Source organism: Cucurbita moschata, unplaced genomic scaffold (assembly GCF_002738365.1).
Source record: "Cucurbita moschata cultivar Rifu unplaced genomic scaffold, Cmos_1.0 Cmo_Scf00023, whole genome shotgun sequence".
In the NCBI taxonomy this organism is placed as follows: Eukaryota; Viridiplantae; Streptophyta; class Magnoliopsida; order Cucurbitales; family Cucurbitaceae; genus Cucurbita; species Cucurbita moschata.
This window is the reverse complement of record NW_019268539.1, coordinates 608820-628477: the sequence shown is the minus strand read 5'-3', so window position 1 is coordinate 628477 and position 19658 is coordinate 608820. Positions and strand designations below refer to the sequence as shown.

The window sequence follows — 19658 nt, the reverse complement described above, 5'->3', positions numbered from 1 at the left end:
ATATGGTTCCACAGAAGACTCAATGCTACAGTTTCGAAAGTATCCACAATTCCTATAAATCCATGTCTAAAGTATGGTCAAAGCTAACCACTATAAGCCAAATGATCGTTACGGTATCGAAAAAGCAGAGAGATCGTTTAGAGAAGATGAGTCCAAATTTGTATTTTATATCTCATTCAACCGAAAAAAGAACGTAATTGTGAGATCTAACGAAATATTCTTTATAAGGGTGAAGAAACCTCTCCCTAGTAGACGCGTTTTAAAACTTTGAGGCTGACGGCGATACGTAACAAACCAAAACAGACAAAACCTGTTAGCGATAGGCTTGGGCTGTTACAGTAATAAACCTTCAAAACCGACACAAGAATGAAAGATCTTGCAGATTCAGCATTCCAAAACATTCAATCATAAATAAGTGCCCTCTAACCATATTAACCGAAATACTAGTAAACCACATGAACCAAGAAACCAGTATAGCAGGGATATCACAATCTAGGAACCATGACAATGCCAAATGCAATCATACATCTTTTACCTGGGTATCAAAATTGAAAGACAGATCTCGAAGATTGAAACACATGGGATCAGAATTTCACAATTACGACAACAAGTTTAAATGCTCTACAATACCTGGGATTTCAACAAAATCATGAAGATTGGTCATCGTTATCGATCGGAGCCATTATGCTCCCTCGTCTTATGATGATCGTTTGAGCTTTGTCTTCCAAAAAGAATGTTTTGATGCTCTGTGCAACAAACCTCATAATTTTCTGATGAATGATTGGATAAAGAGCATGCTTCCATTTGATTGTTCTAGAAAAAAGCAGAGGGGGAGACAATCGATATTGCCATCCTCTTCCATTCTTCCTATATCCATCCTCCTCCGCACATTGGTCGTCATCTGCGTCGGTCATGTAATGGACTCCTTTATCATGTTACATCGACTAGCAATTCTTCGAAAGTCATCCATACTTAACTGTGATGGAAACGAAAATGGACACGTATTCTCGGAAAGGATGATCAAACAAAGCTTAATTCAAACAAGATAGGTTGGACATGATGGTAGATAAAAGTAGCTATATTTACCGGCGGAAACAAGCCACAAATATTCACAACTGGTAACAAAATTTTCCTTCAGAAAAATATTTCAGTAGTTTGAGATATAAACATACAAAGGTTCTCATGTCCATCATTGTCTTTGACGTCAAGATGTCTTTTTCTAAGCAAGTCAACTAAATATGTGTCATGTCCTATCCCCGCTGAGTTTGATGGTATTGTTAAAAATTTTGAATCTTGAACGAAACAATCGAGAACATATATCTCAGACTCGAAAACTATACGAAGATTACAATTCATCTTATAAAGAGAGAATGGAATTGAAATATGAAAAGAGAGCGTGAATCCAAGAAACTAACCTTGGCATCTCCATCACTGTCAAAGCAATTAATCATATCCTCTAATTCTTTGACAGACCAAGTAAAATCATGAACAGCTGCCACTCTTTTCAGGTCACTTACAGTAATGCTCCCTTTCCATGATTCTATTAGCCAAGTTCACCAGGTCAGTAGTAAAACTTACTTTAAAGTGCATTAATATCATACCAGATATATAAAATACCATCAAAACAATAGAAGTTCATGATAAGTTCATCCTCGTTCATCTGCATCCGACTAGTGAACTGCAGTTCAGATGTGAAGAAAAAGAATTAAGAGAAAAGATGAATAAAGGATCACTAAGGCTATAATACTACGTTATGAGTAAAAAGGCTACCAATCCTTTTCTCTTCATCCCTCCTCCCATTTCCTGATTCTTCACATTTTTCCTTCTAACATTTTCAAAAGGACCTTGCATCTGTGCATCAGAGGTTTCACCAGAATCCTGTAGTGAAAGTTTGATCGCCTGCTTGGGAAGCATATGATATTGTTAGCCTGTTTGTGCTGTCTTGAATTACAAAGTACCGATGGAATATTATGAATCTACCTGTTGTAATGCATCATCATCTTCATCATTTAAGTTATTTGATTTTTCGACAGAAGATTTCCTTTTTGCTTTTGAACCTCTGTTCTTTCCCTGAAATAAAATTTGAACAATTTTCAGACTGCACCAATTAGAATGTGCTGAAATAGATGGACCTTTGTACGTAAAAAACGTGCAGGATATATTTTCCTTTTTAATATATTTTGGCCAGGACAACTTCCTTGTAGGCATGAAACACACCAAAATGCAATAACATAAATAAAAACAGAGATTTGTGCCCTTGTTTCATACCACCAATTAACTCCATGAGAGAAAGTATACATGTTTGGACTACAGTTGACCTTCTTTTAGTGCCCCCAATATAATATATATCCCCATTTAACTAAAAAAAAAAAGGTTTTGCTTGGAAATGAAGCTAGAAACAATACGTGGTTTTCCAACGACAAGTAGGTTTTTTTTTTTTGGGAAACGAAGAAGGCTTTCATCTATAAAATGAAAGAAAAAGTACGCAAAAAATGGAAGGAGATAAGCTATAGCCCATGGTTTAGTCAAAGAAGTACAAAAATAATTCCCCTTCGACTTCATAATCTATCTATGAGTAACACACGTTTTTACCCAAGGGAACAGTGTAGTATGAAGGCGTCGAGCTAGAAACAAACCATTTGACCAATCCATTCACTGAAGGAATTTTTAGAAATCCTACTGTTTTACACCAGGAAAAAACACCGACGGAAAGCTTTACACTCAATAAGTGACAAAATAAGACCTGTCGTTCCCAACTTTAAGCCTCCAAGTACCTGAGAGGTTGCCTCCATATCCCTAGGAGACGCCTGATTCACATATAAGAGCCAAATAAATTATTTTAACAACTACAGGCCCACTCAGATTGTAAACATAAATGGTTAACATCCTCAACATTCTGCCTTATAATTGACATAAAGAAGAAAAAAAGGTGCATGAAACAAGACATTCCTCCTTTGTGCTATATTCATTTCATAATGCTGATGCTGTTAAGACTTGAATCCCAAAAGAACACTCCCGACTGTTTTAGGAATTTTTAACACAGCCAGCTAGTTCTCTGTCAATTACCTGAGACTGAGGAATCTGGAGTCAAATTGCAAGAACTTGACTGTACATGAGCCAGAACTCTTCAGCAAAAGCGATAATCATCAAGACTAGCCCACACCACAATTTCTTGATAGAATATAAGTTCAGATCAAATTGTTCCCCATTTCAGCAACTCAAGTTATAATACAGCATACAATTGACAGTGACATATTTCTCCATGACTGGAAGGTGTTCTTGTGATTAGCTCTTCATGAGGGGGTTCTCTTTCTACAACCCTTAGGTTGTTTTTTCCTTTTTTGCTATTAATGTTATCCTCTGGTTTCTTATCAAAAAGAAAAAGAAAAAGGCAATAGCATATAAGCTATAACCGAGGAAATTTCCTGCACAAAAATGCAAGCTCCCTCCTTACTTTCTGATCCCTCCTCTTTCCAATGGGTTGGAAACTACTCAAAACACACGATCTCTGTTGACAGGAAATCTTACTCCATTGAGGTGATGAAAATTACGAAGAAAGTTAAGCATGGATTATCAAATATGGACAAGATAATATGATTTTTCCTTAACCCTCCACTGGGGAACCGTGTCCTGGTTAGTTGACTATTGCAAGCTATTATGGGTTGAAAAGCTTTCAAACAAGAGGCATTCGTAGGCCGAGATTACCAAATTGGATGCAAATGAGGTACAAACAGAATCTTGGTTCCATCTTGAGAAAACAAAAAGCGCTAGTCATCATTTCTCTACTTGATATACGACTTTCCTTTGTAGGAAGGGAACGAGAGCTAGTACTTCTCCATCAATCCCTTCCAACCAAAGAAAGAAACTCTTTGATCTAAATACAGAGACCAAACCAGACTTCTTTGTTACAATCATGCTGGTGGGTCTGAACAATGTTTTTGGCATACTTGATTTGGTAATCCACCAAAAACCTCAAAAGAAAGAATACAAAGGCCAATGGAAGACTCCCAAAAACCTAGATGTGTATCCTCCACAAACCCAGAAAGCCCTCTTATCTACTTCTTCAATCCCCCCTCCCGCTCCTTTGATCTATTTCTCATTCTTTTCATTTAAAATTGAACCAAAATTTGTTCGACTTTTTTTCTTTCAAAGAAAAAACAAAACAACTAAAAAACTCCTTCAAGCTCTAATTCTTTTCCAAAGCTTCTGACATCAATAGGTTCTTCCCCAATTCTGAAGGGAGAAAGGCTCCCTCAACTCCTTGGCCAAGACTTATATTTTCCACTTCACTAAAATGAAACAATGAAGCCAACTCTCCACTCAGACTTAATTACTGAGATAAAAGGTGACACTGAGTTCATCTTTTCATCATACCAATGAATAATGTCTTCTTTTTAAAAACATATATACTCTCAGCATTTATCTCCATCTTTGATGGATATTACAGACATAGAAACAGGCAAATTGTTAAATATTCGACTTAATTAAGATAATATACACAACCAAAATTAAGGATCCCAACAGGAAATTACCAGTGAATCAACCTAAGGACCATTGCTGAATCATGAACAATGCAGCGACCACCAAATTAATTTTTGTACAATGGTAGAAGTACACAATGACAGAAAATGGAGAGAGATTACCTTCATTCCACGAGACCTAGAAACTTTCCCACTTCCAAAACCTTCATCCCCTTCCTCCGAGTCATCATCTTCAGAATTCGAAGAACCCTCGCCAGGATTATAATCTTCATCGAACTTACGCTTCCCCTTTCTATCAATCTTCCTCAGAGTCTTGGAAGAATCCATAAATGAGGTCGCCAATTTGGCCAATCCAAGGGCTTCCATTCTCTTCCTGTTCTCGGCGATTCTAGAAAGCCTCTGTTTCTCATACTCCGGCGTATCCTTGACGTCTCCGCCACTGATGGAACCTCTGGGCGTCTTCTTTGTGTCAGTGCTTGAAGAATTAGGAGCTTCCTTGCGCTCGGAATCAGACATTGGAGTGTCGTGTTGGGTACGCGTCATAAGCAGCACCCTTCGTTACAGGGTCATGGTAGTTCGGATGATAGGATCCATTTAAAATGTATATATTTATTGAGTCCTTGGGTTCATTCTAGGAACTCATCTCTTCCACCGTACCATGAAATTATGATCCTAGGTCAAGATTGAACACGACTCTCCACAATGGTATGAGACCACTTTGATTATAAATCTATGATCATTCTCTAAATTAGGCTCTGATACCAAGTTAAACGAACACAACTCTCCAGAATGATATGATATTGTTCACTTTGAGCATAAGTCCTCGTGACTTTGCTTTGGGATTCCCCAAAAGGCCTCGTGCCAATGGGGAGAATATTATTTGATTATAAACACATATCATTTCCTAAATTAGTTGATGTGGGACTTTCATTATCCGACAAAGATGTTCTATAATTTTTACCATTGATCACAACTTTAGAGTCATGCAAGAGCCTCGTGGCAGCTTTTAGATCATCCTCCTTATCGAAGATGTTTGTCATGGCAACTTTTAGATCATTCTATTGGAAGATGTATTAGAGAAAGTATCTTCAAAATAATAAATGGAAAAAATATGTCAACATATCCTACAACTTTCATCATTGGTTCACAACGTGAGATTCATATGGGGCTTCACGATCACTTTTGGATCGTCCCCTTCCCAAGTTGCTTTCATGGATCAATATCGGGATGAACTCTTGATATGGATAGGATTGTAATTTTATTTCTAATACTCAATCTACTAAACACACATTTGTTGGGATAAAATTACTAACTCTAAAATGATGAGTCAAAATCTACGGAAGGCTAATTAAAACGGTTAATAATGTACTTGACCAAAATGATGGTAACTAAACACTATAAGTATAAGAATTATTCTAGTATAATATTTGGTTGTGATTGTCTTAAAATGAACACTTGACCTACTTTACAGAAACACAGATTCGAATCGACTAAAGTACCATAACATTAGAAGTGATTTATAAGGTTCATTCATATTCATAAATGATTTTTTTTTTTTTTTTAAATTTTGCTACTAATAAGTGAAAGTTGGAAAATTTTAATCATTTGGAAAAGGCGCATTATTGAACTTGCCTCGACCATCCCTCAGTTAGGCAGCCAATGGGAGTGTGTGTTTTTCTTCAACTTATGAGCTGTGTGAAGAATTGGTCATTGTAAAAAAAATTGTTCACTATACGACTACCAAAGGATTATGTATACCTCAGTCGAAGGATTTGTATGCACCTAGAGTATGGATTAGTCGGGAGGTTAATCTTAAACATCTTAGAAATGATAGTTGAGAATTAAATCGTCTAAATGTTAGTAAGAACTTAGTAAATCTCCACGATCATCAATGACAACCAAGGTAGCTCACCAGACTATAGTTAGTATGAAAGATGTCATCAATCTCTTCACTACCCTATCTACTTCAAGATTAGGGTAGTGTGTGCCTCAACCTTGAGAAAATGGCTAGAGATGAACCTATTCTTGAAAAGGGAGTCGTGGGAGCATATAGGTTGACCCAATAGCTGCCTAGCACGTGGGGATTACATTCCCTAAACTTTGGTCTTTATGGTCCTGTGGGAAGGTCTACTAGCTAACCTTTCTTGGTTGATGTTTAGATTAGCTCACGCCATACTGCGCCCCCAACATTTTTATAAAATAGTGTCTCAACCCAAGATACTTGACATTTACTACGTAAGCAAAGCCAGATATTAAAGTCAAAGAACAGAACAATAATTCACCTCAGAGATGGAATTTGTCACTCAACAGATTTATGGCGCCAGACTTAACCACCATGTTACAACTCACTTTTTGAGGGACTCAAGCCATGGACTGATATACAATGGTGTAGAAATAAGTAAAAATGTGAAAAATTCAAAACACTTACCTACGTGCATCCACTTTGAAATTCAATTAAAGTAGCAATAATTTTTTTTTGTACCAAAATAAATAAATAAACCAAGACCACTAAAATACACTACTGCAAAATCAAACTATTTAAAATACATGAAATACAAGATTTAAAGATAAGTACTAAAGGAAATCTAGACTCAAGTGTGACGGGACTCCCTATAGCCAAATCCCACATGCACCTTCGCCTCGACTGCTACATCAAGCTCCACATAAAAAGGAAATTGAAGAAGCATGAACGAGTATATAAAATATACTCAATAAGTAGCTTGTTGGTAGTTCATAGTTCGTTCTTAAGTTTGATTGATCTTAGTTCGTTTGGTGTCTTATTCTCGTTTGGGTTTCGTTCCCAAGTATAGGCTTTTCCTAGGTTACCCCTAGGTTTACTTATTTTATTTTCTTGGTTCTTTGTCCTATATGGACCTCCAACCCTCGAAATATTCTTAAGTTTTGTAGGTCTCTTGGTTAATCGTTTTTGCTAGTCTCTTTCATCATCTTACTTTAGGCCCTTGAGGCACGACCCCGATATTAGCCTCATAGGATTCATGTATGCTAAGGCTCAATCAACTCTAAGGTACACCTATGGACCCTTGTCCCTCGTGATAAGATCACTAAAGGAAAACTAACTGACAAATTTCCTAATAATCTCTATAGAGCACAAATCATGTCATAAAATATCATACACCAGTTCTATAGTTATCCGGACCCTTGATAATCGAGTTAGATTTACGATTAGAAGCTAGTTGGCGAATTCCTAACTGTCTTCATATAATTGCTAAACTTGCATGCATGAACAATAATCATAAGTCTTAAGGACAACCAACTCTGGGTACAACTATCGACCTTTACTGCTCGTGACATGTTCACTACAAGAAAGCTAACGGACAAACTTCCCAGTAATCCCCACAGGGTACATTCAGAAATCATAAAATATCATAAGTCAGTTTTATAGTTATCTAGATCCCTCACAATCGAGTCAAGTTTATGATTAAGGGTTAGTTGGTGAACCCCTAATCGTTCTCTTATAACCGCTAAAATCATATACATATATAACAGAGACGCAACATAGTGACCTAAGCATAACATTTAACGTGCTCTTATTGGTGAACCCCTAGTCATGATTTCAGTTTTGCTCTTATTGGAGCAACTCATGTCTTTCTAGAAAAACGTGCATCATAACATGTAACGTGCTCTTACATATAACAAATCCACTCCTTCCATGCTCAAATCTTGATAATATGTTTCCTATAACATGCTATTGATCTATAACATGCTAATGATCATACTAAAGACATGTTTTTAGTTTCATTCAAATTAAAGCTTAAAATGTAACATACTTTTTAGTACACCAAATTAACTCAATTTAGGCTAAAATTTCTACATGTTTATTTTATCTTGCTGCACCCACTGACGTCATCTGCTGACATGCATTGATGCCACCCTCCTTTTTACTTCCTCTTTTTTTCCTTACTGTTTACTTTTGCTCCTCGTATCTCTCGTTCTAGGCCTTGGATGAATTTTTGTTCTTGAACAAAGTTGTAGTACACTTCCAGCTAAATCCATAGACACTAAGATTGCGTTATTTCATTAAGAAATGTGTAAGTTGTGAGTGTTCAAAGTTCATGGGGTTTCTTTCAAACTTACCCGCGCATCCATCAGCTCATACTCCCGTCCAAATCGCGTTCGATCCTCGAAAACTCCTACCCTCTTTAGCAAAGATGATGCCTTATTAAAGCTGAGTTCAATGAGCTAAGATTTGCATGATTTGGTTGAGATTTGAGAGATATATGAGCATCAAAAGTTATTAAGGAAAGCAACCGAGCTTACCTCAAACGATGGCTCCAATCTCCTCCATCCCATGCTCTCAGTCTTCCGTTCCTTTGTCACGCTCTTACTCGAGTCCCATTCGGCAAACCCCACAACTCAATGCATTTGATTGCTTGAGGAATCTTTGATGGTTCTGGGTTTGAATGCTTGACGGTGAACACATAGCCACCTCATAACACATGTGGAAGTAATTTGGATCTTAGGCACTCTTAGAACATCAAAATAACTAGCATGTTCATAAGTATTAAAACTTAATGAGTTTGAATACTAACATTTTGTAGTTTAAATTTCTTTTTCCTCACGAACCGGTTTCGAACCACTACTAGTGTCTTCTCCACTAAATTTCCCTCAAACTTGTGGAGTTTATTTGGCAAGCATGCAAGTTTGGTTAAACTAAATTTTGACACCTCAAAATTCCACTAAAATGGATTTTTTCCATTAAATGAAGTCAACATTTTGACTTTTTTTCATTTTAATTCAACAATTAATTTGAATAATTAATTTTAAATTAAAGTAATATTAAATAATTAATTAATATTTAATATTAATTCAAATGCCAATTCCAATCAATTCCAACACATAATTGATTAAGATATTTAAATCTTATTTAAATATCTTAGATTCTCTCCTTTTGTTTAATTCGTAAATAAAACAAAAATGCGGTCAAATATATCGTATATATGTAGCGCATATTCCATAATTTGAATTGGAACACTTCGAACTCACTCGTCACACTGTTCTATGGTTTAGTCCGATATGAGCTAGCAGAGGGACCTGATGGACCTATAGATCATGGGCTCCAACGATCCAAGATTAACCGGTTAAACTCATTAACCTTGTTAACCAACATTCGTTAACTACTAAGACACTCCACTATAGCCTAGTTGTTGCACTCCCCTCACTATAGATATATTTCTGTCCATTTGATATAACCATGATTAGTAAGTCGATCCTTCACAGGTTGTTCGTAACTAGAGCTGGGTCAATTTATCATTTTACCCCTGAAGTTACTTCTTGTTTCTTATGTCTCACTGATCCTCTAATGAACAATTGGTTTGTGGTCCAACCATTAAACCGAATTCCTCTTAGGCCAATGAGAGGGTGGGGCCCCTTGTTCAAGACTTAGAGTTCAGTGCTTAAGGGAACTACCTCTCTTCTATCCCTAAAAGTGGGTAGGAGTGAGTTCCATCTTGCACCCCACGTCCCCGGCCATTCACCCAGTCTTACCCCTAAAATGGGAGGCCTATTGAGTCGGCGAACTAGAGCCACTCTCACCCATGCAAATCTAAGGATAATTTCGAATAAACAGGAGTTCATGGTTAGCTCAGGATTAAAATCGAGTTACCTAGGTTATCGAATTAAAAGAAAATCAGTCTCAACAGTAAACGACATTATAAAGTGAGAGTGGTTTTCTTCATGGTCCAGTCTTATGCAATACTCATTGCATAAGACGTCCCCACTCACATGTCTCCACATGTACAATTTAGTGATCACATTGTTTATATCATATACAAAAGTGGGTCGCATCCATAGTGTTCCCAGAATAAGGTACTCAGCCTTATCCTCATACTATAGATCATTTTGACAATATACTTGAACTTGATCCACTCTTATGTCTCTACATATAGTTCAAGTAATCATACTATAGCCAGAGTGTTCTTAATTTATTAGATTTAGATTAATGATTGTAAAGTTTACTCTATTCAATAACAATATTTACTAAATAAACAACAATAATAACTTTATTGAAAATAGAATATGTTTTTGTTTACAAACTATGAACTTAACCATACAAGTTTCTTGTTGAAACAAAAATCTTTGAACAAAAAAAAAATAACACTTGTACACCAAGAGCTGTAATTAAATTATCTTAAGATCTGGAGCAAGATTTGAAATCTTGTTTTAAATTGAGTTACTCTACCATCGAATTTGATCAAGGCGATTGAATAACTTGGATGCAATCGTACAATTGCTTGAAACATAGAAGTGATAGAGATTATGCTCAAATTTCTAAAGGTAAAAAGTCTCAATTTGATATCTCAATTTTGATCTTCCAAAATTTGTCTTTTAAATAATAATTTGTGGTACGCCAAAGAAGTTGGTGGTCATAATTTACTCTCCGTCCCTTCCAATTTCCTCTGATTTCCACATAAGAGAGTCCATTTTAATTTGCACGAGAGAGAAGTCAATTGTACAAATAACTTCCCACCTTTTACCCATTACAAGAATTATGAAATTAAAAATAATATATAAAGTTTTCTAACAATTTATCACTTCATCTACTATTTTAACTGTGCAAATATTCACTTATGATGTTTCAAATGGTCATTTTTCAATCGAAAAAGCTTGCAACACATGAAATAATGGTTGAAGCGAACCTATCCAATTTTGTAGATGAACAATGAATGCTTGTTGAATCTTCCTTATCTTAGATCGTGTAATAGGTCCAATTGGAACATTTGGAACACCGTAATTCTTATCACCTTCCCATCTATTTTATCATCTCGCTTTATTATCACCATACGCCTGTCGCTACCATACACGGTGGGCAGCTACAAACGCTCTTTTTTTTTTTTTTGGTTCATAATCATTTCTTGGTATTACCCACCAAATCTAGATGGGATATGCGAGCAACTATAGTATTATATGGAACTTTAAGACCTTCCTAGATGTTCAAACAACAACATAGGTTAGGTCCCAACTTTCTAGAGCCCCCAGTATAGTATGTAGATATTTATTAGGTTAATGATGTGATGAGAGCCTACAAGTTGATTGCTTATTGGTTATTTTATACTCACCAATTTGTCCTTTTTTTAGGTGTTCGTAGACTGCAAGAAGCATTCAAGAGCTACGTAGTCATAGAGTGAGTCGTCCGAGAACATCAATTCATGTTTTATATTTTGAGTCCTTGTATTTTTGCTTTGTCATTGTATCTCAAACTCGTTTTCCTTTGTAATGAATTTGAACAGTATTGTTTTGTAACTGGAGTTCGTTTTGTATTTAATTGTGGTTGTGGTGTTGTTTGTTTTATTTTGATTTAAATTCGACGACATTTTATATTTTATTTTATTTACTTATGTTTTATTTGCTTTTGGTTCTTGTCTTTTTAGTCACAATTTGAGTTTCCAACTTCGAAAATCGAGTTGTGACACTATGATACCTCATGCATTTTTCATGTCACGTGCATTGAAATACTGTCCCGATAGGAGATTCTTGATGACCCACCCTCCGTGGCCTCAGAGAAATACGTCCTTCCATTTTCATTCGACAAGGGGAAATGAAGCCTTGAATGACGACCAAACCAGATGACTTGCCTTGCCACTCAACAAAAATTAGTGACATTGGGGTGCCAACCCAAAGAAACAATAGATTTGCTCTCCCCTACTCACACACACGACAATCGATCGAATGTGAGTTGGAATACAGAGCCATTATGTATAGATTTGGTACAAATATATTTGGAAGATATTTCATAAAGATCTGATATAGATATATATGGTAGATATTTAGTAAAGATTTTATAGACATATATTTGTTAGATTATATCGAGTAAGTTTAAATGTTTGGAATCTATATTTAGTAAATTGAAACCATATATATACCATTAGACAGCGCTCTCAAAAAGTTTTTTTTTTCTCTGTATTTTATCTTGTTGTACATGCGTGTATTGAAGTCATCAGTAATAAAACCTTTAGCCAACATTCTTTCTTGTATTTTCTCTCTCCTGTTTTTTATGTTCATCTTGATTGAGTGTATGCATTATTGAGCAATCTTAACAATTAGTATCAGAGCTAACAACTAATATCGATCCTAACCATGTGAATCGAAGACCTAACCTGACAACATTGATGGACTCACTAGTGGGGCTAATGTTATGGTAAGATCACAACAATGATGGACTCACCAGTGGGGCTAATGTTATGGTAAGATCCACCAAGCCCAATGGCCTGAAAGCCCATCCATACGAGTCCATACCACAAGCCTACTATGGGCAAACATCCTAGGTCAGCTGCGAACTTACCCCAGCACTACGGACCAGCGCACACTAAAGGGAATAACGCCCACCATTTTATCTTATAGACTTCGATATTAATAATTTTTTATCCGGTTCGCCAAAAATCTCTATTCTTAGTTTTAAATTTTTCCAGTTTATCAGAACCATTTTTTCGGTCATTTTCTTACAAGGAATCTCCTAATAACCTACCAAATTTATAATTGACCATTTGTAAATATATATATATATCATTTAAGACAGCTTTTAACACGATGGATCTTAATTTTTATTTTTAAAAATTTTAATACCACCTATCTTAATTTTTTATTTTCAAATTTATACCTAAGTTAGAAAATTCTTTATCTCGGTTGATGATTAAAATCCTAAATCACTTAAATCTAGTACATTATCATAATCGATACGAACATGACTTAAAAGTACAAACCTTTGTGAATGTCAAATGCTTGCATTTGGTAGTTATAAAATACTTGTGTAATCATTAAGTCATGTTTGCTACCACCTTTTTAGTAATAAACTACCAAAACTTGCATATTAAGTATGTTTTCCTCATTATTTTATTGTTTCTCTTTTAAAATATCTTTATCATGCATTATTGCGTTTACTTTGACTTTCCATTTTATCCATAACTTCAGAACATCCATTTTCTCCCTCGACAATGAACAAAAACACTACGTAGTCAACCGCCAATTTTAAGCTTTTTTTTTTCGTGAATTTAGGTCAACCACTGCGTGGTTAGTACAAGCACTTGGTCAAGTGTTTGTACCTATCTAAATTATTGTGGATAAGTACACTCACTTGTACTTAACCAATTATTATGGTTAAGTACACGCATGTACATGAAACTAAACTAGTACTTTTTTCATTATCCCTCCCTTCACTTATTCAACATCTAGTCTAACAGTTAGAAACGTTCCTGGTCTAACACTCGAACTCTTACAGCAGTGGGACAACGATTGTGCAGCAGTTCTTCTAACCCAGTAAACAAGTTAACTGTTTGAGATTCGAACTTCGTGGACAATATCGACATATGCTTGTGCCTCATGTCACGTTTGAGACAAATGTTTTTGAAAATGTGAGCGAGAAAATATGTTGGATACTATTTTAAAGAAAACAATATTACAAGCTAAAAGTGAATGAGCAACCACAACGATTTTGATAGCATATAAATCGAATAGTAAGAATTGACAACTATTCACATTTTGGGGCATTTTAGCCGTGACGGTGGTAGACATGATTTTGGTGACCGGTCATAAACCCCGTAGTGACACAATAATAATAGTAAAGACCTGTATAACATGAAAACAAGTGAAAGGGGCTTGAAATGAGCATGTGGCCATGGAAAACAAGTCGACAATCATGACCAAGACATCCGACATTTGACCACAGGCAACACATCTTGCATAAGTACAACCGTGACATCTAGTGGCGCACGCATTTGTCAGCCATTCCTTAGACACGTCCAGTCCATGTGCCTAGTAGCCTTAGCCCAATCCCAATGACCCAAGGGCCAGCTCATCCATAACCCGTTGCGGCGACCTGATACTCACACCTTGGTCCGACTCCTACCCACGGGCGTGTGCCAGAATTTGATCCTACCACCTGTCTTGATACCAGCTATGACCCATGCCTTCTATCCTCGGCTCAATGTCGTCGTTGCTCGGCTTAGTGTGACAGTAGATCCTCTGATGAATTCAACTCGGGTTACCTATTTTAGGGCTCATTCGACATTGTTTAGACCATAACCTACCATTTTCACCCTTTTGGAGCTGATTTTAGAATTTTGAAAAGCATTCGAGATGAGATGAGTATGACTATATATATATATTTTTTACCAAATTAAAATATTGAAAGCTAAATTAGAGGGTTAAATATGAGTAATAGGTAGGCTACATCATTTAACATGTTTTAATATGGTGTCATGAAACCACAGGTTGACTTGAATTTCAAGAGACAAATTTAGACCAGCGCCAAAGATAAATTAAGGACTCTAGTTTAAGCTACTCAAATAAGGGGCTTTACTACTGGTTTGGTTGGATGAATTGCTTGAAATATGAATGGTGCATGCCATATGGCCCTTACACATGTTGTACGTTGTGATTATTTAATGTTTGTTAATTATGTTATGTTATGTGGTAATTATGAGGTATGTAATGGAATATCTTGTTGACACATTATGTCATTGGTGATTGTGTTATGTTAGGAAAGTGTGATACCATGTCATATACTATATTATGAAACGATAAAAAATGATTATGTTACGTATGAAATAAATGAAGATATAACTTGCACAACAGATACATGTCATGATTTTGAATGATGAGACTTCATGCATATTGCATGTTTACATGCATTGGGATACTTCTTTGTTATGTAGAGTACGAATGCATATACTACGATGTTATGATACGATATTATGTACACCATGATGCTATGTGCACTCACCTCCCTCTGTGGTAACTCGGCAACGTGAGTGTACGCTAATAGAAGGCCAGTTTCAGGGGGTACGTATATGAGTTTGCCTTCGATCCATATGCACATACGTGAATCGTGTGTAGAGAAGTATTATACATCCAATTATGTCTGAACTAAAAGTTTAGACTAAGGCCATGAAATTATGTTTTATGAAAGGATAGATCCCAAATATTATTGCATATGATTGCAATTTCTGACTTTAGTAGTAGGGTTACATATTGTGCATTTTTTAAAATACTTAGGCCACGTGTTACTTACTCTTATTTTTCAGGTAAAGGTAAGGTACCTCTGCATGGACGACAATGTCGCAGTGACGACTATGGGACTGAAGTTAGGGTAGTTGCATTCATGTTATTTTTCTTTCATACCCCTTATGTTAGATCACGACAATGCTTTATTTTCTTGTTTTATTTTAAATTCATGTTTTTTTTTCATCATATTGTTTTAGTGACTTTATTATGAACATATAATTCTTTTACGTTGTTATGAAATATTTTAAATGATTTTTTTCTCACTTAATAGTCATGTCATGTATGTAGTAGAGACTTTATTTCAGTAGTAAAAATAGAGTTGTTATAGTTAGTAACAGAGCTCTAGGTTATAGATTCTATGACTAGCCTTCGACGTAGGCTTAGCATGCTCCTATAGTTCCATTCCGCCACACGGTTGCCGTTAGGTATGCCTGTTGCTTATGATTGCTTCATGTGTGCAATGCAATGTTATGTATGGTATAATTATATATTGGATTGTATCCTAAGAGTCGTATACTATGATGTGTATGTTATATGCATGTGTTAAGGGCTATAGACTTAGGTAAAATATTATGTGTTGGTTATAGATCATGCTGTCTAAAAGACGACCCCGTGCAAGAGGAAGAGGCAAGGGTAGAGATAGCGCCACCCAAGCGATGCCTCAAGTTGAAGTAGACCCCAAAACTACCTTGATATGTGAGTCATTCGAGGCTATGAAGCAAACAATAATTGCCACCAGGTAGGCCAACCGTTCGTTGTCAGCGCGAGAGGCCAGATACTTGCGAGACTTCGAGAGGTAGGACTCTTGCGTCTTTAACCTTAGAGGATCTAATGGTTGCACAACTATGGTTGTCATCGATGGAAATAATCTTTTGGTTGATAAACGGCCTTGATGATTAGAAGGTACCTTGGGCTTCATTCATACTGCAGAAACAAGAGAGAGATATGGTGGGTAGATATTTGTGTTAAGAATGAGAAACAAAAGTAGAAACGTCTGCCAAGTTAACTCTAAGCAAGTATTTGTTGATGATCTGTACACATTGATTTATTTTTTAGACTTCCAAGAAATAATTGAATTTCTCAAGAATATGCAAAACTGAGATGATCACACATGGGTTTTCATTTTAGACTTGCAAAAAATAATTGAATTTGATAGAAAGATGCAAAACCTAGAAATAGACTACAATGATTTACTACAGTATTGGTAATTTGTCTCATTTATATTTAATTTGATTGGAACGAGTGAAAATCGTGTATGATCAGAATGGTGAATGTAATAAGGATGTGTTAAATCAACGTCCGAAATTTTGAAGCTGGATTTGACTGATTTCACCAAAAAGGAAATTTTAATATTTAAGAACACGAAGATCGATGTTCCCCTTGAATCACTTGAGAGGTTTATGCGCATGGGCTACTCTAAGCATCAAGTTCCTGATTCCTTTCAAGAAGTTTAAGAGGATAAATCGAATAAGGATATCTCATCACTTTCATCAGCGGTCTTATGTCGCGTTCATGAGATCTTGTTGACGGTCAAGTAGAAGCAATTGGAAAGGAAAATAGGTCGACAGGTTCTTCTAATGAGGGGCATGTGCCCAAGATAGTTGTTAGCGATAATCGAGAGAGAACTTTTTAACTTGAGATTTTACTCATCTAATCATTCCATCATTAAATCCGGTAAAGATGTTGTGAAAGAAAATACGAACATCTTGAGCAAGCCATCTTTGAGTTTTGGTGAGAAATTTGAAGATGCTTATAACATAGTCTTGATTTTGGACGATCGAGAACAGTTTGTCAACCATAGTTCTCAGTCTAGGAGAATGATTGAGAATATTTGTAACCAATTCAAAACCCAGATTGAGATTAGGAAGCTACGTGTTGGTAACGGAATTTGGATAGCTTGCCACAAACATTTTGACAATGAATATGCTCTTGATTTTATTGATGATTTGCGGTGTTCAATCTGGGACAATCGCTGTAGAGACAAAAAATTAAAACTTTTGAGATGTAGCCTTAAAAGGACTGATATATCTTGTGGAAGGTCGTCCCAATTCATCCGTCGTCATCTATTCCGATCTAAGTCACTTTTATTTTGTTCTTCCTCTTCTTTTGCTCTGGTACCGTGTTAAGAATGAGAAAGAAAAGTGGGATTGAAAGTCTAATCTTCATTAATATTCACAACTTTAGATAAGATACAAGCTACCAACTAACTCCTACAAATAAAATAAAAGAGAATATACTAATAACCAACTAATGGAAATAATATAAAATATACTATCAACAAATTCCTAACGGATTACAGCTCTATAAAATATATTCCCAACTAACCTTATATCTTAAATCAATTTTCTTAATAACTCAAGAGATTCTTAACCCTGTCGGAGGGGTGATACAATGGTCGCAATTCAAAGAGGCCTTTCAGTAGGAATATTACTCGAAGGTAGCTCAACTTTGAAGAAACCAAGAATTTACCTAACTAACACATAATGGACGCTTCGTCACAGCCTACAGTAGATAATTCATGAGATTGAAGTGATTTGCCTCTGAACTGGTTGACATGATGATGAAGTTGGCGCAAAGGTTCGTCCTAGGTTTGGAAGAGAAGATTCATTGTACTGTTGAGACCCTAACATCTATCATACGTTGCCATCTTGAGAATAGCTAAGGCTATGGAGAGAGCTATAGTCGGGAAACATCAAGGGTCGCTCGCATTGATAGCCGCAGTAGGACAAAAGTGGTGGTTTAATCAGATTGACTCACATTGCTAGCCAACAGTGTGCCTATAGCATCAGGTTAACGCATTTCGCAGAGACCCAGGTCATGGGTAATAGCAAAGCCCAGAGGGTCTACACATTACTTTATGACTGTTCATCTGACAATCTATTAGATAAAAGCCTGTGGTTTTCTTTATTTAGTTTATTCACGTTTTTTCTTAAATTAGTTAGTTGAATCTTTTCTTGACAATTTGATGCATACACGTCCAATGGAGTAGCATATTTTTAACTGGCCATTTGGGCCATGTTTAAGGTAGAATTATGAGTTAGAAGAAAATGCATCAAAGCACAAAAAATGCACACGTCAAGTAGGCTTTGTTGATACGCGTCAACCTACAGGAGATGCTGGTGTCTCTCTCCACCAAGCGAACCGTGCAATCAGCCTGGGTGGGGATCAAGTCCCGTCGGGTTGGTGTGCAGTGAGATCGGGAGTCCAACATCGAGCATTTGCGGAAGGAGTTCTTGGAGATCCGCTTTAAGGACGGATTACGTCGAGCAGAGGAAGAAGAATGTTGCTTCAGCTGTCGACAAGTAGGGTTGTCTTCTCCTCACTGAGGAGGAATGACTTGCATGCCTGAAGCTCCGCGATAACTCTGACGAGAGTAACTAGTCCTCCGACGGAAAGGTGGCAAGAAGTAGTGTCTTCCCCAATTTCGATTCCAAATCCACGAAAGCAACCAACGGCAGCGCTGCTCCAGTGAGCCTCGTCGATGAGGGTTCGATAGGTTCTGAAGAAGGGCTCCAGTGGCGTACCTAAGGCACCGGTTGGGGAGCTGATTCAGCTGAAGGAAGAGTAAGTGTTCGCTCAGATCGGCGAAAAGGGCAAGCAGCACGAGCATCGTCGATGGGTCCTCAACACAGGGACAACAAACCACATGACTAAGGCCAGGTCTGCATTCTTCAAGCTCGACTTAGGGATTTATGGGACGGTGAAGTTTGGTGACGGCTTCATCGTCGAAATCGAAGGGCGCGACACCATCTTATTCGTCGGCAAGGGAGGCAAGCACCACAAGCTGATCGACATCTACTTCATCCCGAGGCTCAAGGCTAAAACCTTGTGAGCCTGGATTAGCTCGATGAAGCCGACTGCTACATTTTTATTGAGCGCGGGCTGCTCAAGATCTGGGATGATCGATGACGACTCCTCACGGCGAACCGCCTCTACATCCTGGGGTTGAAGATAGAACAGCCGGTCAGCCTCTCGGCCAGGACCAGAGAATCTGCTTGGAGGTGGCACACAAGGTACGGGCACTTGAGTTTTCTTACTCTACATAAATTACACAAGGAGCAGATGGTGTATGGTTTACTGGTAATCGAAGGCGTGAATAGGCTGTGTGACGAGTGTCTCATTGGCAAGCAGAAGCGCACCCCTTTTTTGTCTCAGACATCC

The 19658-nt window shown here is 37.0% G+C and overlaps 1 protein-coding gene across 2 annotated transcripts; it reads right to left on the bottom strand.

The window, feature by feature from the left end:
* Window positions 1-408: 408 nt before the first annotated feature.
* Window positions 409-17992, bottom strand: LOC111460448 (caltractin-like). Of its 2 annotated transcripts, none has more exons than XM_023103723.1 (9): window positions 17987-17992; window positions 14433-14435; window positions 4644-5041; window positions 1981-2070; window positions 1771-1899; window positions 1618-1678; window positions 1416-1540; window positions 688-976; window positions 409-652 (listed from the first exon to the last, which is right to left on the bottom strand). In XM_023103723.1, exons 3-8 carry the CDS (start codon window positions 5022-5024, stop codon window positions 911-913), a joined length of 852 nt encoding a protein of 283 aa, XP_022959491.1. In that variant the 5' UTR covers window positions 5025-5041; window positions 14433-14435; window positions 17987-17992; the 3' UTR covers window positions 409-652; window positions 688-910. The 2 variants fall into 2 exon arrangements, with proteins under 2 accessions (XP_022959491.1, XP_022959490.1); XM_023103722.1 differs by having other exon boundaries at window positions 688-901.
* Window positions 17993-19658: the final 1666 nt, after the last annotated feature.

Coding starts and splice junctions, on each gene's coding strand:
- LOC111460448 (XM_023103722.1), bottom strand. CDS start 5,024: ATGACGCGTACCCAACACGACACTCCAATGTCTGATTCCGAGCGCAAG. Junction 2,071..4,643: donor CTAGGTCTCGTGGAATGAAG/GTAATCTCTCTC, acceptor ATTTTATTTCAG/GGAAAGAACAGAGGTTCAAA. Junction 1,900..1,980: donor ATGATGATGCATTACAACAG/GTAGATTCATAA, acceptor CTTCCCAAGCAG/GCGATCAAACTTTCACTACA.